The 21,009-nt window shown below is 49.1% G+C and overlaps 1 protein-coding gene across 3 annotated transcripts in view; it reads left to right on the top strand.

Annotated features, from left to right (window-relative positions):
* Nucleotides 1-21,009, top strand: part of LOC111143940 (FYVE, RhoGEF and PH domain containing 5) — a 120,654-nt gene that overhangs the window by 48,078 nt on the left and 51,567 nt on the right. For all 3 annotated transcript variants that reach the window (XM_022497975.1, XM_022497976.1, XM_022497977.1), the window contains 3 exons: nucleotides 3,063-3,195; nucleotides 20,124-20,182; nucleotides 20,295-20,325. In XM_022497975.1, coding sequence (XP_022353683.1) covers nucleotides 3,063-3,195; nucleotides 20,124-20,182; nucleotides 20,295-20,325 — 223 coding nt within the window. The remainder of the gene's footprint in view (nucleotides 1-3,062; nucleotides 3,196-20,123; nucleotides 20,183-20,294; nucleotides 20,326-21,009) is intronic.

The following is a 21,009-nucleotide window of genomic DNA, read 5'->3' as shown; positions in this document are numbered from 1 at the left end:
CTATGGCAGCCTGAGGTGTTGGGGCTGAATCCCAATGGCACCAGTATGTCCCCGAACAATGCAAGCGAGAGGGTGACCCAATCAGATTGGGTTTTGAGGAGGTTCTCTCTGGCTGCTGGGTGGGAACAGATTGGAGGCCAGCCAGGGTGGAATGGGAGAGACCAGGAAAGCAATGGTCACAGATGTCCAGGCAAGAGTTGGCTTGGGCCGCAGAGCTATGACAGAGATACCAGTGGAGTCAGAGAAGACTTAAAGGTAAATTGGGGAGAGGTATTGTGTTCGAGTAGTGGCTGAGATTGCACATTACCACTTCTCAAACAGAAAATAAAATAATAGCACAGACAATAAAAACAAAACCACCTTTTGCCTGGCAACCTGAGACCCAGCTCCACACATTGGGAGAGGTGGTAATGCTGAGATTTCAAGCTTGCTGTCTGGGATGATGCTGATACCTTCACCTGTGGGATGCTTGGCTGGGAATCCTATGCTCCTTCACAGGGCATTTTAGAAAGGCCTGGCATCTATCTTCTTTCCCTTGATATAGATGGAGAACCATCCAAGGGCACAGTTAACTGCTACATCCCTCACCACTACTGGCTATCCTCCACAGAGCATAATGGGCTCCTGCTGGGACCTAATGTGGCTATCCCTCTTGCAGGGGAGAAGGGCTCCACTCACTGTCTGAGGACACACACAGTGCAAATTGATGCAGGAAGCTCTACAGGCAAGGGAACTAGGGCTCCTCCCGAAGACTGGTCCATGCAGTCACTTTCCTGAAGGAGGTTCTGAGCTCTCTAAAGCAAGTGTGGTGTTCCTCTGACCTCCGGTGGCCCCTAGGGGTGTAGTGAAGGGGCAGTGAAGGAGATATAGGGTGGCCCTAGGAAGGGAGGTGTTTACATGCCTTTTTACACCACAATGGTATAGGGCTTGCTGCAGAATCCACTATTTGCTCTCCTAGGACAACAAAATCCTAAGACAACAAAGAAAAGGACAACAAAGTCAGTTCTGAAAAAGAAGAAAGAGGTCTGGTCAGAAGGGTAGCCAGTTAGATGGTAGAGTGAATTATGGCTCACCCTGGGTCAGCACTTAGTTTGTATATCTGCACACAAGAGTAGAGCTATAGTTGCTACCACACACACATTTTGTCCACAGAAGCCCAGGCAAAAATAGGCCACCTTGTCCCTGATCTGCCTGACCTCATGGCCCCTGGACCAGGGGATGCCTGTCCTGCTCTTGACTCAGCTCCTTGCTTCTTGGGTTCCAGGTGTTCTGGAGATAGGTATCCTTGGTTCTGGCTGCTGCAGTAGTTGAAAAAGAGCTCCAAGGTGGCCCCTAGTGCCACTGTAGGCTAAGGCTCAGTTTTTCTGGTCCTGATATCTCCTACCCTGGCCATGCTTCTCCCCGCCTGGCCCAGGGCCGAAGGTAAGAACAGTGTCCTTGCCCACATGAGGCCTGGGCTAGCATTGGCCCAGCCATTTCAGCAAGTGAATGCTCCCTCCTCTCCTTCAGTCTGTCCATCCGTCTGTCCATCCTTCCATCCATTCATCCATCCATTATTCTAGCGCCACATTGTGGAATTCCCAGAGGGCAGGAATAAGTATTTGATTAGAATTTAATAAGACCAGGAGTGTCTGGGTGGCACAGTTGGTTGAATATCTGACTGTTGGTTTCAGCTCAGGTCATGATCTCAGGGTCCTGAGATTGAGCCCCACATCAGGCTCCAGGCTGAGCATGGAGTCTGCTTGAGATTCTCCCTCTCCTTCTGTTCCTCCTGCTCATGCTTGCTCTCTCTCTCAAATTAATAAATAGATCTTTAAAAAAGAAAGACTTTAATAAGACCAAATTTTGTGAGTTGTCTGGAACCACATTGCCCATGGCAGGAGAGAGCTACTGCAGGTTTCCAAATAGGAGGGGGACATGGCCTGATCCCTGTTGTAGACAACCACTCTGCTTGGTGGAGAGAGAGGCCCAGAGCAGGGAGCAGAGCAAGGAGGTGGTTGTAATGGGGTTAGAGCCTCTTCTGTGGGGATAGTTGTGAATTCAGAGAAAAGGAGGATTCTTCTACTGCAGGTTGGTGTGTTTTATGCTGCTTCTCCTGGAAGTTTGCTCACGCTATCAAAGAGCTCGTGCTCCTGCTCACAGCCTCAGAGCAGCCTTCCCTGACCTGTCCAAACAGTTCCCCCTTGTTATTCCCTATGAAAGCACTTTTTTCTTCTCCCTCACTTATCATTATTTACGGTCATATATTCGTGGTTCCTTTTTTGAAACAAGGACCATATCTGCTTTATTTGCCACTGTGTTACCCTCTGCCTAGCTCTGTGCCTGGCATAAAGCAGGCAATCAATAAACATTTATGGATTAAATGAATGAATGAATGAATGAATGAATGAATGAATGAATAAAAATACAGGCAATGCCTATGTCATAGTCATAGTCACATGAGTTTGTTATCTCACCTGTGCAAGCATTGATCATCACAGCGCCAGCAAGAAAATAAAACAGAAATCATTATCCACCTAGGTGGAAACTGATGCTCCGAGTGGTGTCTTGTCCATGATCTAACTGATGACAAGGCAGGGACCAAGGTCCAGAATGCACATCCTGAACCATCCTGCATCACTGCATCCCTCATTCAGGCCCAGAGGAACATGGCCACCTTGGGAACAGATCCTGCTGCCTGACCAGGCCAATCCAGACTGTTGGACCAATCAGACTGAACATCTCTTGCCCTCACAGTAATTATTTGTACCTCCAGCATCACAGCCTGACTCATATCTAACAGAGAGACAAGTCTGTCTTAACATGTATAAGGCACTTAGGCAGCAAAGAGCATGGCATGTTCAGGGAACTACCAGGAGGCCAAGATGGCTGGAGTGGGAGCACACAGGGACTTTTGGGCTTGTGTCTTATCTAGTTCTAGGTCCCCATGTAGGGCAGGCATGGAGCTTTGCACACAGAATGCTCATTAATGGCTTATGACATTAATAGGGCTCCTGGTGTATTCACTTTGCCTTTGCTGGACAGGGAGCTCTAACCCTCTCTTTCCTCTGCTCTGACCCCAGCGCCTACACAGAACCCTATAAGGTCTGTCCCATCTCGGCGGCCACCCCCAAAGAGGACCTGTCATCAGATGAAGAGCAGGGAAGCTCGGAGGAGGAGGACAGTGCTCCAAGACACCCCAGCCTCACCCACAAGGTAGGATGCCCCACCCTGGGCAAGGGGTCAGTGGGTTGTGGGAAGTCAGAGATGTAAAGGCCGAAAGAAGATGGTGAAGGATCCACTGTACTGGACCCCTTCTTAGTGAGGAGGGAGCTGATTGCAAGTAGCTGGCCCCAAGTTGGATACAGAGGCTGAGTCACTGCACAGTTGGGACTGCAGCGTTTAGACACACTGAGGATACACAGGGTCCTGCATTGATGATGCCGGGGTGACTGCTCCTGCTGACTTCTTGGGTCTGAGGCAGTTTGGGTCTTCCCAGAACCCTTGTGGCTGAAGTGAAGTAGAGCTGCGTGATTTGAATCAAGACAGACCTGGATTCTAATGACCTTAGGCCTGTGGGCCTCGGTTTCCTCATCTGTAAAGTGGGAATCATGAGGATAAGTTAAGGGAAGTATGTGAGCTTCATTAACTGAAGACAGTTTGGGAATGAGAGTTGGTTTCCCATACCCTGCAGTGGTGCTTAGCTGGGGTATGGCTGAGAGGAGAACTGTCACTTGTTTGGAGGCAGACAGTGGGTCCCTGTCTGATGTAGGGACCAAGTGGCAGCCCAGACCTCTCAGTGGGCATCGGGACATGGTGGTGATTACATGTGCTCGCTCAGGTGCTCGGGAGCCCGTTTTCACCTCCACTCGCTGACTGATTGTAGTCCTTCCACACACTGCTTCTTGGAGCTCGGGTATGTCTCGAAACAGAGAAGTGAAGAACTCACCCAGAATCACTCGGCTCTTTATTCCATGTCAACTAGCAAACACCATGAGGGGCCAGGGGCCACGAATTTAGGCCAAGAGGGACACCCCCACTGCAGGAAGACAGGCTAGGAAGGTTGAGACCAGCTTGACATTTCTCCCACCCCATCTCCTGGGCTTGTCTACAGAGGAGTAGCTGGGGAGGCCAAGGAGCATCACCTCCTTCCGACTAGCCTCCTTCAGGCACCTCATCTGGTGTCTGTCTCCCACTCTTTGTCATCCTTTCCTTCTACGGCTGGGGTAGGCCTATCCTGTTGATTAACGGCTACTCCTGTGGAAGCATTCAGCAGAAGTGCCTGGCCTTTACCAAGCTTTGTATAGATGATCATGTCTTTCATTTTGTTTTCATATCCTTGATTTCAGTTCATTTATCTCTCTGCTCAGGGTCTTCATAAATTTGCCTCCCCAGGGCTGTGGGAATGTGCGGGGGGGGGGTCCTTTTCCCACCTGGCTCCTCTTCAGTCCTTCCCCTGGTGGCTCCTGACCCTTCCTCTCCCTCTCTGAATAGAGTGTGTTGTCTTCCACAATCCATGCCCCTTTACTCCTTACAACAAGTTCAAGGTTAGTACCACCACCCCTGTGGTGTAGTGGAGGACACAGACATTAAGTGACTTGCTCAAGGCCAATCTGCTAGTGATTGAAGGGGTTGGACTCAAAATGAGGTCTGGCTGGCTCCAAGCCCTGTGTTTGTTTGTTTTCCCCCTATAGCCCTGGAAGCCTTCTCTTACCTCTCCACTTCTTCCTCTCTTCCCAGAAAGAACTGTTGCCTCCTTGAGGGCAGGGAGAGGAGCTTTGAGTTAGTGGTGCCAGTTAGAGTTAGAAATGGTTGTGGCTTTTCTGGGCATCCCCCGTGGTCATGGAGCATGGGAGCAGATAGCTGTTATTTGGGATTTGGTCCCCACTCTGAAGCTGGAAGTTGGATCTGGGTACCAGGCCAAGAAGAGCTGAAGTGCTGACAGAGCAGTGGGGCATCCCCTGTGCAACTTTCTGTACCTCAGGGTCCCCCACCTAGTGATGGTTCCCCGCCATGGCACCAGGTTCTCTGTCAAACTTTCCTCTGGGACCACTGTGTCTCCTCTTCCAGCTGTGTTACCACGGGCCAGTCATTCCCCATTGCAGGACCTCAGCTTCCCCATCTGTAAAATGAGAACATTAATAGTAACTGGGCTATGGGAGGGTTGAATGAGAGCACAAATGTAAAAGTGCTAGCCATGTAGTAGGGGCGTAATAACTATTTGGGAAGCAGAGGGGGAGAAAGAGAAGGGAGGGTCCTGTTTGCTCAGGACCACTGTAAAGACATGAAGTCCCAGGGCCCTGGACATGGGTGGTCATCTGGGTCAGCTCCCCAGCCTTGTGGCCTCCAGACCACTGCATGGACACCCCCAGGAGCTTGCAAGAGGTGGGGTAGCATAGGGAACAAGGGGTTCATACTCAACTTTGACACTTGCTAGCTGAGTCACTAGCAAATGGGCGATTTCTTAACCATTCTGTTCCTCTGTGTCCACTTCTGTAAAACTGGAAAAACAATAATGGTGCCTACTTCACCGTAGTCTTGAGAGTAAATCTGAGGAGATGAGTGTCTGGCGCACAGTAAAAGAACATGGAGGTCAGAGTGGGTGGGACCATGGGTAGGACAGGGAAGCAACCTACGCAAGGTCCGTTTGAGCTCAGTGACAATGGCAGGGTGGCAGAACTGAAGCAGCTCCTGCCTGGGACAGGGACCTTTCCTGTGTCCTGGAGCCAGAGCCATGTAGAACCAATGGCCAGCCAAAGGCAGGGCCCACCCTCATCCTGTCATTCTGAGAGCGCAGAGAGAGAAGCGTGCATCTTGACAGCAGGTCAGTTCACCCTCAGGAGCCCAGCCTTCTCATCTACCAACTGTGCTGAGCATTGCTCCCCTTCTGCCCTCGAGGCTTTCATAATGCACCATAGTGGCAATCGCCTTTAAAGTCAGGTTTTCATTGCATGAGGTGTGCTCTACTGGATTCTCCTCATAAAGTATGAAGTCATTACAGGTGGGTCAGATGCCCTGGGGTATTCATTCCTAGTCCCTGTGTCCCCGTGGAGGTAGCTGTGGTATGCAGTTTGGTGTGTATCTTTCCAGAACCTTTTCCCTGTATTCACCTATGTGTATCATTCATTATAACTGGTAAATAGGTGATATTGTTTGTGGAGTTGTTGTTTTCATATATTAAGTCATATCAAACTGTAAGAAACCTGGCATAACTTGGTTGCGTTCACTCATTGGTATCTTATAGACACTTATAGCACATTGGTTCATAGCATCCTAAATTTTTTTCTTACTTCTGTATGGTATTCCAATTTATGGATATGCTGTCCTTTGTTTTGCTGAGGGACCTTTACAGTGTTTCTAATTTTTATGCTCCCAACAGTATTGCAGTGCACTTGTTCCCACACCTCCTTATGCACTAGCTTTTTTCCAGGGTAGATCTCAGAAGGGGATTGGTGGGTCAGAGAGGTGCATTTTCAGTCTGTGTACCTGCCATCACAGTGACCCCCCCCAAGAGGTCATGACTGTGCACCCCGCCCCCCAGCAGCCATCAGTGTGGGAGGGTTTGCCAACTGTTGGACGTGTGCAGCTGTGAAGGGAGATTTCTGGAGGGAGCTATCTTTCCTGGCTCCTTCTTGCTGTAGAAGTTTTGGTGGTCTGGTAGCATTTACTCCTCATTCTTTCATCTTCCACCATCTCTGAAACTTCTCCTTCCCCAAAAGGCAAAGACCTCTCCCCTCTGTGCCTCCGTCACATTGAGGGGGCAGGAGGATCCGGATTTCCCATCTCCAGCCACCTCCAAGGAGCAGACCTAGGGAAAGTGTGACTGATAGTGGAATTGCTTTCCCAGGGCCTCAGGAGGCATGTTTGGGGTGAGCCCCACCCTTCCTAGAGTTGGACATAAAAAAAACTGTAAGGTGGTGGGCTCCACTTTTCCAGATCTTTTGAGGTGGCCACATTGTAAGGAGAGAGACTTGGAGGAGGACAGGAAGCTGAGCCCGGCTGTCCACCCGCCTGCCTGTCTGACTTCTCCTTCTCTTCCACTCAGAGATATTCGGGGGTGTGGGTGGGAAAGAGGGGGCAAAAAAAGAAAAAGAAAGAAGGACATTAAAATAGATCCAGCTGTGGGGCACCTGGGTGGCTAAGTGGTAAAGCCTCTGCCTTCGGCTCAGGTCACGATCCCAGGATCCTGGGATCGAGCCCCGCATAGGGCTCTCTCTCTGCTCGGAAGGGAGCCTGCTTCTCTTCCTCTCTCTCTGCCTGCCTCTCTGCCTACTTGTGATCTCTGTCTGTCAAATAAATAAATAAAATCTTTAAAAAAAAAATAGATCCAGCTGTGAAAGGAGACAAAGGCTGCTGGCATGTCAGTCTTCCCTGAGAGCAAGCCCAGTTTTCAGACTGGCTGAGACCTTTCAAGCTAAATACCAGCTCTCTGGAGACCAGTCCAGGAGTTGGTGGCCTCTCCAAGCCACCTTCTCCCTCCGCCTCCTCCTCTCTTTGTCTGAGTCCTGGTGTCACCACATTTCCCTGACAGGTCCACCCTCGAGCCTGTGCAGAAGTTTACTCTGTCCTCTGGAGCAGGCCTGTATCGCCGTGATGCCCTCTCTGGCCCCGCCCAGACAGGTCATCTTTTCTCTGGCTGCACCCGTGATCCAGGCGGCCTGGTCTGGGCCTTATTGCCGGCCTCGTGCCCCTGGCCTTGCACCTGCCACCTCGCTCTAACCACCTGCTTGAACCCCGGTTATTACTACTAGGCCAGTCCCCCACCTGGCTAAAATTCCTACAAGTGCTTTCTCTATGCCAGTCTTCCCAACGCATAGTGCAGCCCTGAACATTGGCTCTATGGCATGTGCTCACTCCTAGCCCCTGGGAGGCCCTTTTACACCTGCAGAAGCTTCCTCAGGCTGCAGCCTGTTCTCCTTCCCAGAAAACAGCCTGGTCCCCTGGTGAGCATGAACCCCCTCCCGTCTGCATCTTCTCTCTGTATCCTCACCCAGTTTCTCCCCGTCCCTCCTCTTCAGCAGAAGTTTATTTACAAGTACTCAACTGAGCACCTACTATGTTCCAGGCACCCTTCCAAGGGCTTAAGACACAGCAGCCACAGACAGACCAGGTGCCTCCCTGCCCTGGTGGAGTTTCTACTCTAGTGAAGGAGATGAACCATCAGTTAGAAGGCTCCTAGGGTGGGTTTAGGCAGTGAAAGTGGTATAACATCAAACACAGAACAGACCTTGGTGGTGGGAGCAGGCACCAGGGGTGGGGCAAGGGGGGACATTTAGGCAGAGAGGCTAGAGAAGGCTTTTTTTCCAACATAAAAATCCACCATCTTAACTCTTTTTAAGTGTGCAGTTCAGTGGCATTAAGTACAGTCACCCTGTTGTACAACAACCTCCACCGTCCATCCACGGGACTCTTCATCTCCCCAAACTGAAACTCTGTCCCCATGAAATGCTAACTGCCCACCCCCTTCCCCAGCCCCGGGCAGCCACTGTGCTATTCTCTGCTTCTTTGGTTTTGACTGCTCTGGGGACACCATGGAAGTGAGATGGGGTCACATGCAATTTGTCCTTCTGTGACTAGTTTATTTCACTGAATATAATGTCCTTGAGGCACATCCATGCTGTAGCCTGTGTCAGAGTTTTCTTCCTTTTTAAGGCTGAAGAATATTCTACTTGTATGTACCCATCGCATTTTGTTTGTCATTCATCTGTCGATGGGGGCTTGGGTTGCTTCTACTTTTTGGCTATTGTGAGTAATACTGCTATGAACATGGTACACAGATGTCTCTTCAGGACATTGCTTCCAGTTCTTTTGTGTCCCCAGAAGTGGAGTTGCTAAATCATATAATTCTATTTTTAACTTTTTAAGGAACTGCCATACCATTTTCCACAGTGGCTGCCCCCTTTTACATTCTGACCAGCAGTGGGGAAGGGTTCCAGTTTCTTAGAGAAGGCCCTTATGATGGGGAGGAAACCTTTCAGCAGGGACCTGAATAGTGTGAGCCAGCAAGAACTGGCAGGGTCTAGAGACAGAGCATTCTGGGCAGGGGACAGCAGCACAGAGTCAGGAAGGCGGGAATGGTCCTTGAGAGCTAGACCAGGTCAGTGGAGGAGAGGAAGATGGGCTGCAGAGGTTTTTTAGGACTTCCCTCAGCCCACGGACATATTCAAGTTTTCCCCACTCCCCCACCTCCCTTACTGCTGTTATCCACCCTGTACAGTCTCCCCTGACCTCCATGAGCCAGGGTCTCCATGCTGTCCAGCAAGAGCTTGACCCTCAGCTCTGGTGGTTTCTCGCCCTGGGAGGTCCCTCTTCCCCTGGTTTTCATTGGCTGCCTTCTGTCCTGGTTCTCTTCCCACCTCTCTGACTGTCCAACTCTGTGCCTCCCCACTAGGCACTTATTTCCCAAGCCTGAGCTCTCCCATCCCCACCCATCTGTCATCCTGTGTTCTGCTCAGGCAGCCTATTCCAGACCAGCAGCTGGCCCTACTCAGGTCATATTCCTGGAGCTGACCTCCTGGTCTGACCCCTCCAGCCTCCAGCTAACCTTTTGGTCCCTTCTTGGAAGCCCCACAGATACTGTCATCCCCCCTTATTCGCAGTTTCACTTTCTGTAGTTTCAGTTACCCATGATGACCTTGATCTAGAAGCAAGTGATGCTCCTTCTGACATATATTCAGAAGGCCTGTGGTCACCTAACACCATGTCACAGCGCCCACATCATTTGTATCACTTTATATCATCATGCGGGCATTTTATTATCTTACATCATCACAAGAACCAGGGTGTGTACAGTACAGAAAGGTACTGTATAACTTATTTTTAGAGAGACCGCATTCACATAACTTTTATTATAATCTATTATTATAATTGTCCTATTTTATTTCTACTGTTGGTCTCTTACTGTGCCTACTTAATTTTTTAAAAAGATTTTATTTATTTATTTATTTATTTATTTATTAGAGAGAGTGGGTGCCCATGCATGAGCAGGGGGAGAGGCAGAGGGAGCAGCAGACTCCCCACTGAGCTAGAACCCCAATGTGGGATTCGATCCCAGGACCCGGGGATCATGACCTGAGCTGAAGGCAGACACTTAACCCACTGAGCCATTCGGGTGTCCCCTGTGCCTACTTTATAAACTGAACTTTATCATAGACATATGTGTAGGAGAAAACATACTATCTCTAGGCATACCGCGTTTTATTGCACTCCACTGTGTTGTACTTCACAGATACTGCATTCTTCACAGATTGAAGGTTTGTGACAAGCAAGTCTGTTGGTACCATTTTTCCAGCAGTATTTACTCACTTCATGTCTCTGTGTCTCATTTTGGTAATTCTCACCGTGTTTCAAACTTTTCATCATTATTATATTTGTTGAGGTGATCTGTGATCAGTGATTACAGCTCAGCATTTTGTAGCTAAGTATTTTTCATTATGGCACATACATTGTTTTTTAGAGTAATGCTATTCATACTTAATATAGTATGGTAGTCTTTAGACATACTCCCTGAAAGGTAAGGAGGATCTGCTGTACCTCTGACTCAGTGCATCCCAGATCAAACTAAGCATCTTCCCACCCCCTCGGCCTGCTTCTCCTCTTGTGTCTGCCTTTCTGGGTGTTGGCACCAGACTCTAAAGATTTGAAATCCCTGGCATTTCGTCTTCTATTGTCATGTGTTAATGACAGATCAAATGAAATTCAACAATCTCCAAGGCCTTGGCCAGGCATCATGATGGATTCAAAAACAAGTTCTGTCCACTCTTTAAACCCACCTCAGGGCCTTTGCACTTGCAGTAACCTCCCCCTGAAGCACTCATCTCACCCTTTGCACAGCTGGCTAAGGGTTTCACATTAAATGTCACCTCCTCAAAGAGGTCTCCCCTGTTCATTCTGCAGTGCTGGCTTGCAGCATTCCTGTCTACTTCCTTCCTCATACTTATCTCAAGCTGTGATTATGTCTTTCTTTTTCTGCTTACTTGCATGCCATTTGCCTTTCCCTGTAAGAATAGCTCCAAGAGGGCAGGACCACATTTCTTTTTTCCTTTTTTTTTTCTAAGATTTTATTTATTTATTTGAGAGAGAGAGCACGCGCATAGGCTTACACTCACGAGTGGTGGGGGTAGGGGCAGAGGGAGAGGGAAAAGCAGACTCCCCACTTAGCAGGAGCTCAATTCAGGACTTGATCCCAGGACCCCGACCAAGATCATGACCTGAGCCAAAGGCAGACGCTTCACCAACTGAGCCACCCAGGTACCCCCTGTGCCATACTTCTTTTTACATTTGTGTCCTTAGTGCCTGGTACACAAAATAGTACTCAGTAAATATTCTTGAAAAAACTAATAAATAAATGAATATATTAGACTCAGTTCCTGTAGTCAAGTAAGGGAAACAAACTTAGATGCATGTCAGTTTAATAAAATGAAAACCCTTGTTTGGTCGTGTATAATTTACTTTGCACAGTGAGGGGCAGAGCTGGGAGCCAGCCTGGCTTCTCACCAGCTCCCCAGTAACGATGCAGAGGGTGTGACAGTTCGGCAGAGTAAACAAGGAACCTCTCAAGGCAGTGTGAGCAGAGGAGGGTGAGGGATACAGACTCTCAGAGACCAGGGGCTCAGGTCTGGAGGCGGCCAGGACACCGGCTTGTCCCACACCCCTTGTTCAGAGTCCTGGAGGGCTTGGGGGCTGTCTGGAGCCAACAGGCTGGGTGTGGAGACAGTTAGGATGCCCTTACCCTCAGAGAGCTTGTTCTGTGGCTGATAATCCTCTCCGCTATGTTTAGATGTGCCCATGGCCCCAGCATGGTATTGGGGCCACCATTACACTCACCCTCCCTTTCTCCTTCCTGGTTTCATGCCAGCTACTCTGTATACCTAGTCTACAACCCTGCTGCCCCGAGTTGGCCGTGGAAACCTGCAGTACCACAGGCAACCCCCAGACTCAACGCATCAGGATCCCTAGCAGCATGTGTCTGCTCCCTGAAGTTTGAGCTCCAGCCTGTGTACGTGAGCTGGCCAGTCTGTATGGAGGCCCCACAGGGCCCTCAGCCCTCTGACATGCCAGGAAAGAAGCCAGTGGGGTGCCTAACCATGGAGTGAAAAAGCTGTTGACACGTAGTCTCTAAACCTTACATTTATGTTTTATCCTTTTCTCTGAATGTCATACCTCATGAGTTAAAAACAGCAGTTACCTGTGAGATAGAACAGTTGCGCGGCAGCCCCAGCATCCTCCGCTGTGTGAGCTAGGCTCTGAACAGGACGATGGGCTGAAGTCTTAAGAGTCAGGGCAATCAGGGAGGCTTCCAGGAGGAGGTGAGGCATTAGTGTTCCACAAAGGAGAGTAGGATGTAGTTAGATGGAAAGGACAAGGAGGGTACATAGAAGGCACAAACAGACAGCGTGGAATCTAGCCATTGACTGAGTTCTTGAGGTCATGGCTGATCCTTTCTCGGCCTGAAGGGAGATGGTGAGGACAGGAAGACCAAACATCTTATGAGCCATGTACTGGCCTTGTCAAACAGTGAGAACTTGCCAATCACGTTACGACTACTCTCTTAGGATTCAAGAAGCTAAGAGAGTTGACAGGGGCATTTTGATATCACTTTGTTTTGTTTTGTTTTTTATTGTGGTAAGAACACTTCACATGAAATCTACCCTCTTAATGTCCATTGATGGACGAATGGGTAAACAAAGTATAGTTTGTTCATACAATGGAATATTACTCGGCCTTAAAAAGAAAGGAAATCCTGTCACATGATACAGCATGGATGAACCTGGAGGACATTGTGCTAAGTGAAGTAAGCCAGTCACAGAGGACAAATGCTGCATGATTCCATTTTCATGAGGAACCTAAAACAGTTGAAGCGGAGAGTAGAATGATGGTTGCCAGGGGCCAGGGGAGAGGGATATTGAGAGTTGCTATTCAGGGATACAGTGTCCCAGTTATGCAGGAGATTGCTTTGTCTTACAGAAGGAAAACTAAAGCTCATTGAGAAGTCGTCGCCTACTATCAGGTTCGAGGTGAAGTCCACAGTAAAAGTCAGGTTTCCTGATCTCTCATTCTGGGCCTTCCCAGATAACATGCTGCTTCTGTGAATGTATTACAAACTGCCTCCAGAACCAAAGATTCCTTCCAAAACTAAAAGTTCTTTAAAGCATCCAGGCCAAAGCCAGACACACAGCAGCCTGCCCTCAGGAGTTAGAATGAGACAGGTGTCAACGTGAACTGGAGGCAGCCACTGGGTCTTGGGGGCACCAGGGGACTTCTGTATGGTCCCACCTTCTCCCCGCCCTCCTCCTGGCTGGTGTTGCTCTCTTTCACCATCTTTATCCCTTCTCTGCCTCCTGTGGAAGCACAGCTGACAGCTAGGATAAAAATGAGCCACGTCTCCTTGAGTTCCTCTCTCTGAATTTCCCAGGGGCCACTAAAGGCTGTGCTGGAAACCCCAACCTGAATTCCCAGGGGAAAGACAATGTCTGTGATGGTAGTGCCTAGAGGAACTTCAGAGAGAGTGCTGTCCAAGAGTCTGGTGCCACCTGTGGGTCCTGAGCACTCTCCCTTCTCCAGATATGACCTCAGAACACTCCAGCAAGCCCCCTTACTGGGACCCTTGCAGGATTTCCCCAGGGCTTGAAACAGCCTTAGAAGGCAGCCCCTCCTCACTTCTGGGTGGATTTTTCTTTCATTGGGCTGTGTGGCTGAGGGGGCTGGCAAGTCTGGAGCAGCAGGATGCCTGCCTTGGTGCTCTGCCCCTGCTCAGGTTTAGTGTGTGATGGAGAGACTCCTCTGGAGATTATAAGGAAGTTTGGGCACAGGGACCTTCAAGAACTGAAAAGGCCCAGAAGTAGAGAAAAACAAGGTGTAAAACTGAGTTCCGTGGCGCATGGAGGAATGCAGGAGAGGTATCCAGAAAGGGTCTCTAGGCTGAGTCACAGGCAAAGGGTAGGACTTAACTGGTGCCTCAGTTTCCTCATCTGCAAAATGGAAGTAGTAAGAATACTACCTTGCTCATAGGTTGTTGTGAGGATTCAGGGAGAACACATGTAAAAAGCTAGAGCCATTCTTCGCACATACTAAGTGTTCAATGAATGCTAACTTTTCTCTTAGTAGTAGTAGTAGTTGTTGCTGTTGTTGTTACTGCTGTGTTACAGGTGAGGCTCAGAGAAGAGAAATCACTTGTATAAGGACATAGGTGTAGGAAGGGGTGGAGCCTGGGATTTGAACCCAGGTCTTCTGACATTAGAGCATAGTCTCTCAGCATCATTCTGGTTGATGAGTTCTTTCTGCAAGTGCTAGGGAACCACAGGAGCCACTCAGAGTTGTAAGTGACAACAGAAGGTGGCCGCCATGACCTAGGATGGATTGGAGTAAGTGAAAGGCTAGAGCTCCCCAAGGGCTAAGAGACAAGTCAAGTTGAGGGTGGAGGGATGCTAGGAGCTCTGGTCCAAAATGGGGACCAGAAAGCTCATCACTTCCGAGGTAGGGCAGTTCTGAGTATGGATAAGGTCCAGGCTAGGTGGAGCGGATGTACATGTGGCCAGAGTCTTCAGAGAAGGTGTCAAGGAGCTGAGAGGCAGAGGGTCCTGGTGTGGAGAGTGGCATGCCCCGGCAACCACAGATAGGGAGAAGTGAGCCAAGCGCCAAGACCCAGGACATGGGGCTTGGCCAGGGGCTGGCAGAGACAAGCATGGAAAAAAAGATGGCTATTTAAAGGCAGAGCAGATGTGAACCCAGGAGGCCTGTAAGCTGGGAAGGTGGTAAGAAACCAGGAGCTTTGAGGATGGTTTCTTCCTCTTCTGCAAAGCAGGACATTGTGGAGAAGGCCCATGTGGCTCCTGGGCCTACTTGGGACCATCCCGAGGGCCAGGCCATAAAGCCAGGGGTTTGTTAGCCTGCTTTTCACAACAATAATAATTATTACTATGATTGTTGCACAGTGATAACGATGCTTCCCTCCTCTGTGGCTCTTCACTGAGAAGAGATTTTCTACTTACAATCCTGTATGAGCTTTGCAACAGCCTCTAAAACAATAGTTGTCAAAACCTTTTGGTCTCACACCTCTCTCTCCTCTTAAAAATGACTGAGGACCCCAAAGAGTTTTTGTTTCTATGAGTTTTATCAGTTAGTATTTGCCACATGAAAAGGTAACATTGAGAAAAATTTTAAACATCTTTTCATTCATTTAAGAATAACAGTAATAGGTCTACCACATGTTAACATAAATGGCATTTTTTATGAAGAATAACTTTTCAAAAAACCTTAGTGAGAAGCATAACATTGGTTTTTCATTTTTGCAAATATTCACGTCTAGCTTCCTAGAAGATAGCTGGATTCTCCCGGCTGCCTCTGTGCTCAGTCTGTTGGAATTATTGTTTGGACCAACTTCACCGATAAGTAATCAGAAAAGGGAGACAGAACCCCAGAGGTTCTCAGGCCATGGTTGGAACACTGCTCTTCTAGAAGGAGGCTAAGCAGCCACAAGTAATAGCTGGAAAAACTGAGGCATGGAGACAGAGGACTAGGACTCCTAGCTGTTTCTGGGACTGCTACCAAGAGGGTCCCTAGAGGAGGACTAGCCCTCCCAACCTGGTCCCAGAAGAGCCAGGCTGGTTTGCCTGGGGCCTGGGGAGGAAGTTCAGGACTGGGCGGCCCTGGGGAACTGGGAAGATAAGCAGCCTCGGCCTTGGGCAGAGGGGCGGGCAGTGGCCTGATAGAACACCCCCAGCGTCAGCCTGAGAAACGCGATAGCACAGGCCCTGGCGCCCCCAGCCCCCACACTCCTGGGAGGAACCCTGTTCCCAGAAGTCTGTCCCTGGACACTGCCGTCAACCTCGGAGTTCATTTCCTGGTTAAACAAACATCTATATTAAATGGCCCAGTTGGGCAACGCCCAGTAGCAGCTTCTGAGGAGAGCCTCGGCCACATAGCCTGATAGGCCCCCTTCTTGTCCGGCTGGTGAAGACACATCCATCATCAGCAGAGTCACTAAGGCAGCATGGCCCCATGCGTCCCACCCAGAGTCTCCCCATCTGGCAGGAGGGGTTGGGAAGGACGTGCAGAGTGGCCCGTGCCCCAGCCCTACCAGAAGTCTGCCCCTGACAGCTTTGGGACTGAAACAATGGTCATGGTGACAACTCTGAAAGTTGGCGTGGGCCTGAGTACTTCCAGCCATCATCTCTTCATCTCGTCCTGGCAGGGTGGGAGTGCTGACCCCATCTTCAGGATGGGGACACAGAGGCATCTGTGGAGGACTTGCCCGCACAGCACAGCCACTCATGGCCTGGCTGGGATGTGGGTCCAGGTATCCTGACTTCAGCATAGTTCTCTTTCCTGTGTAGCATGGTAGGCACTGCTCCAAGGGTCAGAGATCAGAGAGAACCGACTGAGAGAACTAACCTGGGCTCCTGCTAGAGTGCCAGACTCCTACCACCTTTCCAACACAGGTGAAGAATAGGTGTTCCCCAATTTGAAGAACCCTGCCATCTGTAATGAGCAGAGATGTCATTTACCACCGAGTGCTTACTGTGTGCCAGACACACTGCTAAGTGCTTAATTGTTAAAGCCAGACTGCCTGGTTTTGAATTTTGGCTCTGCCACTTACTAGCACCGACTTTGGGCAAAGGTTAGAACTTACCTGTGCCTCAGTTTCCTCAACTGCAAAATGGAGGTAATAAGAATAATACCTTACTCATAGGTTGTTGGGAGGATTCAGTGAGAATACACGTAAAAAGCTTAGAGCCATTCTTAGCACATACTAAGTTTTCGCTGAATGCTAGCTGTTCTGTTATTAAGTAGGTATTATTAATATTATTATTATTATTATTACCACCACTGTGTTACAGGTGGAGCTCAGAGAAGAGAACTGACCTATTCAAGGGCATAGGTGTAGGAAGGGGTGGAGCGCAGAATTTGAACCCAGGTCTTCTGACATCAGAACATGAGCTCTCAGCATCATGCTGGATGACAAGTGAGAATTGAGTCACAGTCCCCTGGGAGATAGGAGGTCATCCTGTCTTCATTTTATAGGGGAAGAACCTAAGCTTGAGATCTCCTGCCCCCTGTCCTTTCTCTACAAAGTCATTCTCTTGATGGAAGCTTGACCACAGGGTTTCCTAGCCGTTAAGACTTGTCCTGGCAGAATATTATTTTCCATTGCAAGGGTTTTGTTTACAAAGCCTTTTTACACGACTTTACAAGGAGCCCCTGCTTGGGAGGAGTGAGCTACACTTGTCCACAGAGCCCTACACTAGCCCTGCAGATGTGGAAGGCAGACAGTGAGTCACGATTCGGTGCCTGCAGGAAGGCAGGAGGCCAGGTGAGACTGGAGGCCTCTGCAGGCCTTGCTGTTTCCCCTCCTGCTCCATAGATGCTATGACAGCCCGCCAAAAGGCAGCAGTGAGATGCAGAGGGGAGACTGACCAAGGGCCCAAGTTCTGCCCTATTCAGGGGACCTTGGAGAAAATGAAATCTCCAAAAATACTGTGCTGCTTAGCCAAGCAACATTGAGGGATGGAACAGCTAGAGAATGGAACTCGTTTATTGGATGCCTCCTGTGTGCCAGGCACTGTATCTCATTTCATTTATTTATTCAGTTGTCGACTGAACATCTCCTTTGTGCAAGGATAGTATCAGGTAGTGTGGCTGCTGGTATAAAGAAGAGCATAGCAAGACAAAATCTTCTAACAAGTGGCTCTCACCCAGGGGTGAGATTTTGCCCCCACCCCAGGACATTTGGCAATGTCTAGAAACGGTTTTGGTTGTCACAACTTGGGGTGGGGGCTGCTTCTGTCATCCAGTGGGTAGAAGCCACAGATGCTCTTAATGATCCTATGGTACATAGGCCTTCCTTTGCAACCAAAGCTGCTTGGCCTAAAATGTTGGTAGTGCCAAAGCTGAGAAACCCTGGGGTGGAGAATGATTTGGGGTGATCTTTAGGTCAGGTAGTCATGGATGGCCACATTGAGGATGACTTTTGACCTGAAAAAGTCAGAGAATAAGAATGAGATCTGGGAAAGTCTATCACATGCAGAGAGAACAGCAAGTATAAAGGCCTTGAGTCAGGAATCTATCATCAAGAAGACCAGTGCACGAGGGGCGCCTGGGTGACTCAGTGTTGAGCGTCTGCCTTCGGCTCAGGTCATGATCCCAGGGTCCTGGGATTGAGCCCTGTATCAGGGTCCCTGCTCAGCGAGGAGCCTGCTTCTCCCTCTCCCCGGCCTCTGTTCATGCTCTTTCTCGCTATCTCTACTTCTCTCAAATAAATAAATAAAATCTTAAAAAAAAAAAAAAACCAGACCAGTGCACAAGACCAGGCTGATTACTCTCCACCATATCTCCGATGAAAAAACTGAGTCTCAGAGGAAATAGTTTGCCAGCTGCCATACAATTACACAACACAGGAGCTGGGATTTGAACTTGGATATGCTTCATTCCAGAGTCCCTTTGCTCTCCACATCCTCAACTGCTACCCTCAGAGGAGCAGCAATCAGCCTTCATTGTGCAGTTCAGACCGCTCCCCTACCTGACCCTGTCGATTATTTTTTTTTTAGTCCATCCCTGAGCACTTGGTTCCATCCCTAGCTTCCACCTCAATAACAAAAACCACAAAGATAATGATAGCCATTATTTTTGCAGTGCTGCCCGTGCACCAGGCGTTAGTCCACGTGAGAGATGCCTATATAGATACAGACACAGAGATAGAGAGATACCTGTCTGTATATGCACTCATTCAGTCTGCACAATATGCAGGTGTTAGGTGCCCTTATTCTGTTGTGCCCGTTTTACAGATAGGAAAATAGAGGTATAGAGAAAGACTAAATGACTTTTTCAACTAGAAGGCAGAAGTAGGATTTGAGCTCACACTACCTAGTTCCAGAGTCTCTGCTCTTAACCAAAACACTGTTGCTCCCTCAACAGGTCATGAGCGTCTGGTTGTAGATCATTCACTCGACCAGTAGCTCCTCGAGTTTAGGTACATGTAAGTTCAGCATAGAAGGGAATTTAGAGGTCAATTCATTCACACATGGGAAGACTGAGGCCCAGCCTCACAAAGTGACTTGTGCACGTTGTACCAGGAGGCAGTGGTAGAACTGGAACCAGAAGCCAGTTGTCTAATCCAAATGCCCTCTAATCTGCTGTGGACCATCCCACCCCCAGCCTTGCCTGCACATTGCTGGCAGCTGCCGTCTGTTCAGGCTGCCCCATAGTGTCTCTGTCCTTCTGGATCCCAGGCAGCAGTGTCTGATATCTGTCAGGTTCGGGGCCACAGAGGAGGCACCTGCTTGTGGCAGAAGGCCCAGGCATCTGTCTCAGCCCCTGCCCATCCTTCCTCTTTATAGACATAATCTCAGTTAATCCCAAATCCTCCAGGTGCAGAAGTTGGGCCTCAGTGGGTTAAATGGCTCACCTCCTGAGGTCAACCAGGGTAGTTAGTGCTTCCCAAGTGGAATGAACATTTACATTTATTCATCCTTTCATTCACTCATTAATTTCTTTCAGTCAACAAAAGCAAGCCTACTGTATGTGAGGCACTGGTCATACAGGGGTGAAATTTAGGGTTCCTGCTTTCCAGAAGAGACATAATTGGTATTCTGAGAGGAGGATGCCCCAGAAAGGATATCTGATCCAGCCGGTTCAGGCAGGGGATCAAAAAAGGCCCCTTGGAGGAGGTGATGGATACCATGGCTAAGTCTTAAAGGATAACTGGGAATTAACTGGGCAGAGAAGGGGAAAATGACACCCAAGAGGATAAAGCACATGCAAAAGCAAGAAGAGCCCTCTCTGTGTGCAGAGAAATGCAGGTGGTTCAAGGTTGGTAGACCTGTGGGTGGATGCCAAGATCACATAGTCATGGTAGTGGCCACCTGGAGAGCACTTACTGTGTGTTGGGCAGAGTGCTGAGCATTAGCTTGACGACCTTCCAAGTTAGAGGCCTTCAATATCCACATTTGTAGATAAGGAAACCAAGGTACGTGGGGGTTGAAGATCTCACAGGTCGTGAGTGTCAAGGAACGGGCTGAGAAGTACATGGAGTTTGCCTCCAGCAGTTTGCAGGTCCTTCTGTAAAACCAAGGCTTGTGGGGGAGGGGTCTCCCTTCCTCTCTCTGAATTGGTGCTCTCCCTCCTGTTCACTCTGTTCTCTCTTACAGATGGAAGGACAATCTAGAGCCCATGTCATCGCACAGGAACTGCTGTCTTCGGAGAAAGCGTGAGTCCCCAGTCAGCTGCCGGTGGCCTTGAGATTGTTAACAGAACTTCACCCCTCCCTGGCTTAAACAGGATGAGAATTAATGCAAACTCAACCCTCTTTCCCTCTGCAGATATGTGGAGATGCTCCAGCACTTACATCTGGTGAGTTAATCATTTCTGTTGTCCAAAACTTGTTGCCCTTTTACAAGGCTATGATATAAGAGGCAGAAAAGCAGCAAGGAGACAGGTGATTTCAATGAACAGAGGCTTGGCAGCAGACAGATACCCACCAAGGCTTTTTTTGGACATCTGTCTCTTGTTCATGTGCTTCAGGGGGTGAATAGCACTGTGCTTTCCATGGGTATGTCTCTCTGCCTGGACTGGGGGGTCTATTAGGGGCTGTGCTAAGGTTTCTGGAAGGATGTTTGCAGTTTCCTCAGCCCTCTTGTTGAGGAAGGAGGACAGATGTAGTTCAGGGTCATTGCTGTGTGTGTGAGTTTAGGTGAGTGTGTGATTATACATGTGTGGGTGCATGCATGTGTGGGGGGCATATATATATGTGTATATATGTTTAGATCCGTCTGGAGAAGAAGGTATGTTAGCACAATGACAGAATAGCTGGGGTATAGAGAGGCTTTCTCAGTCATCTCAGCACTGGGGCAATTAACACCTGAGTCATTGGAGAGGAAATCCTGTGGACTTTCTGAGGAAAGGAGGCCAGACGTGGAGACTGCCTGGGTATCAGGCACTGCCACCCCTTCCAACCTGCAAAATTGCCTGGAAGGTCTCCCTTTGCAGTCAGTTCAGTTCACTTCAACAAACATGTTTTGATGAATTCTGAGCTCT

This window comes from Enhydra lutris, unplaced genomic scaffold, assembly GCF_002288905.1.
Source record: "Enhydra lutris kenyoni isolate GAN:26980312 unplaced genomic scaffold, ASM228890v2 scaffoldscaffold10, whole genome shotgun sequence".
Taxonomy (NCBI): Eukaryota; Metazoa; Chordata; class Mammalia; order Carnivora; family Mustelidae; genus Enhydra; species Enhydra lutris.
The sequence above is the reverse complement of the archived record's forward strand: the minus strand, read 5'-3'. Positions and strand labels throughout refer to the sequence as shown.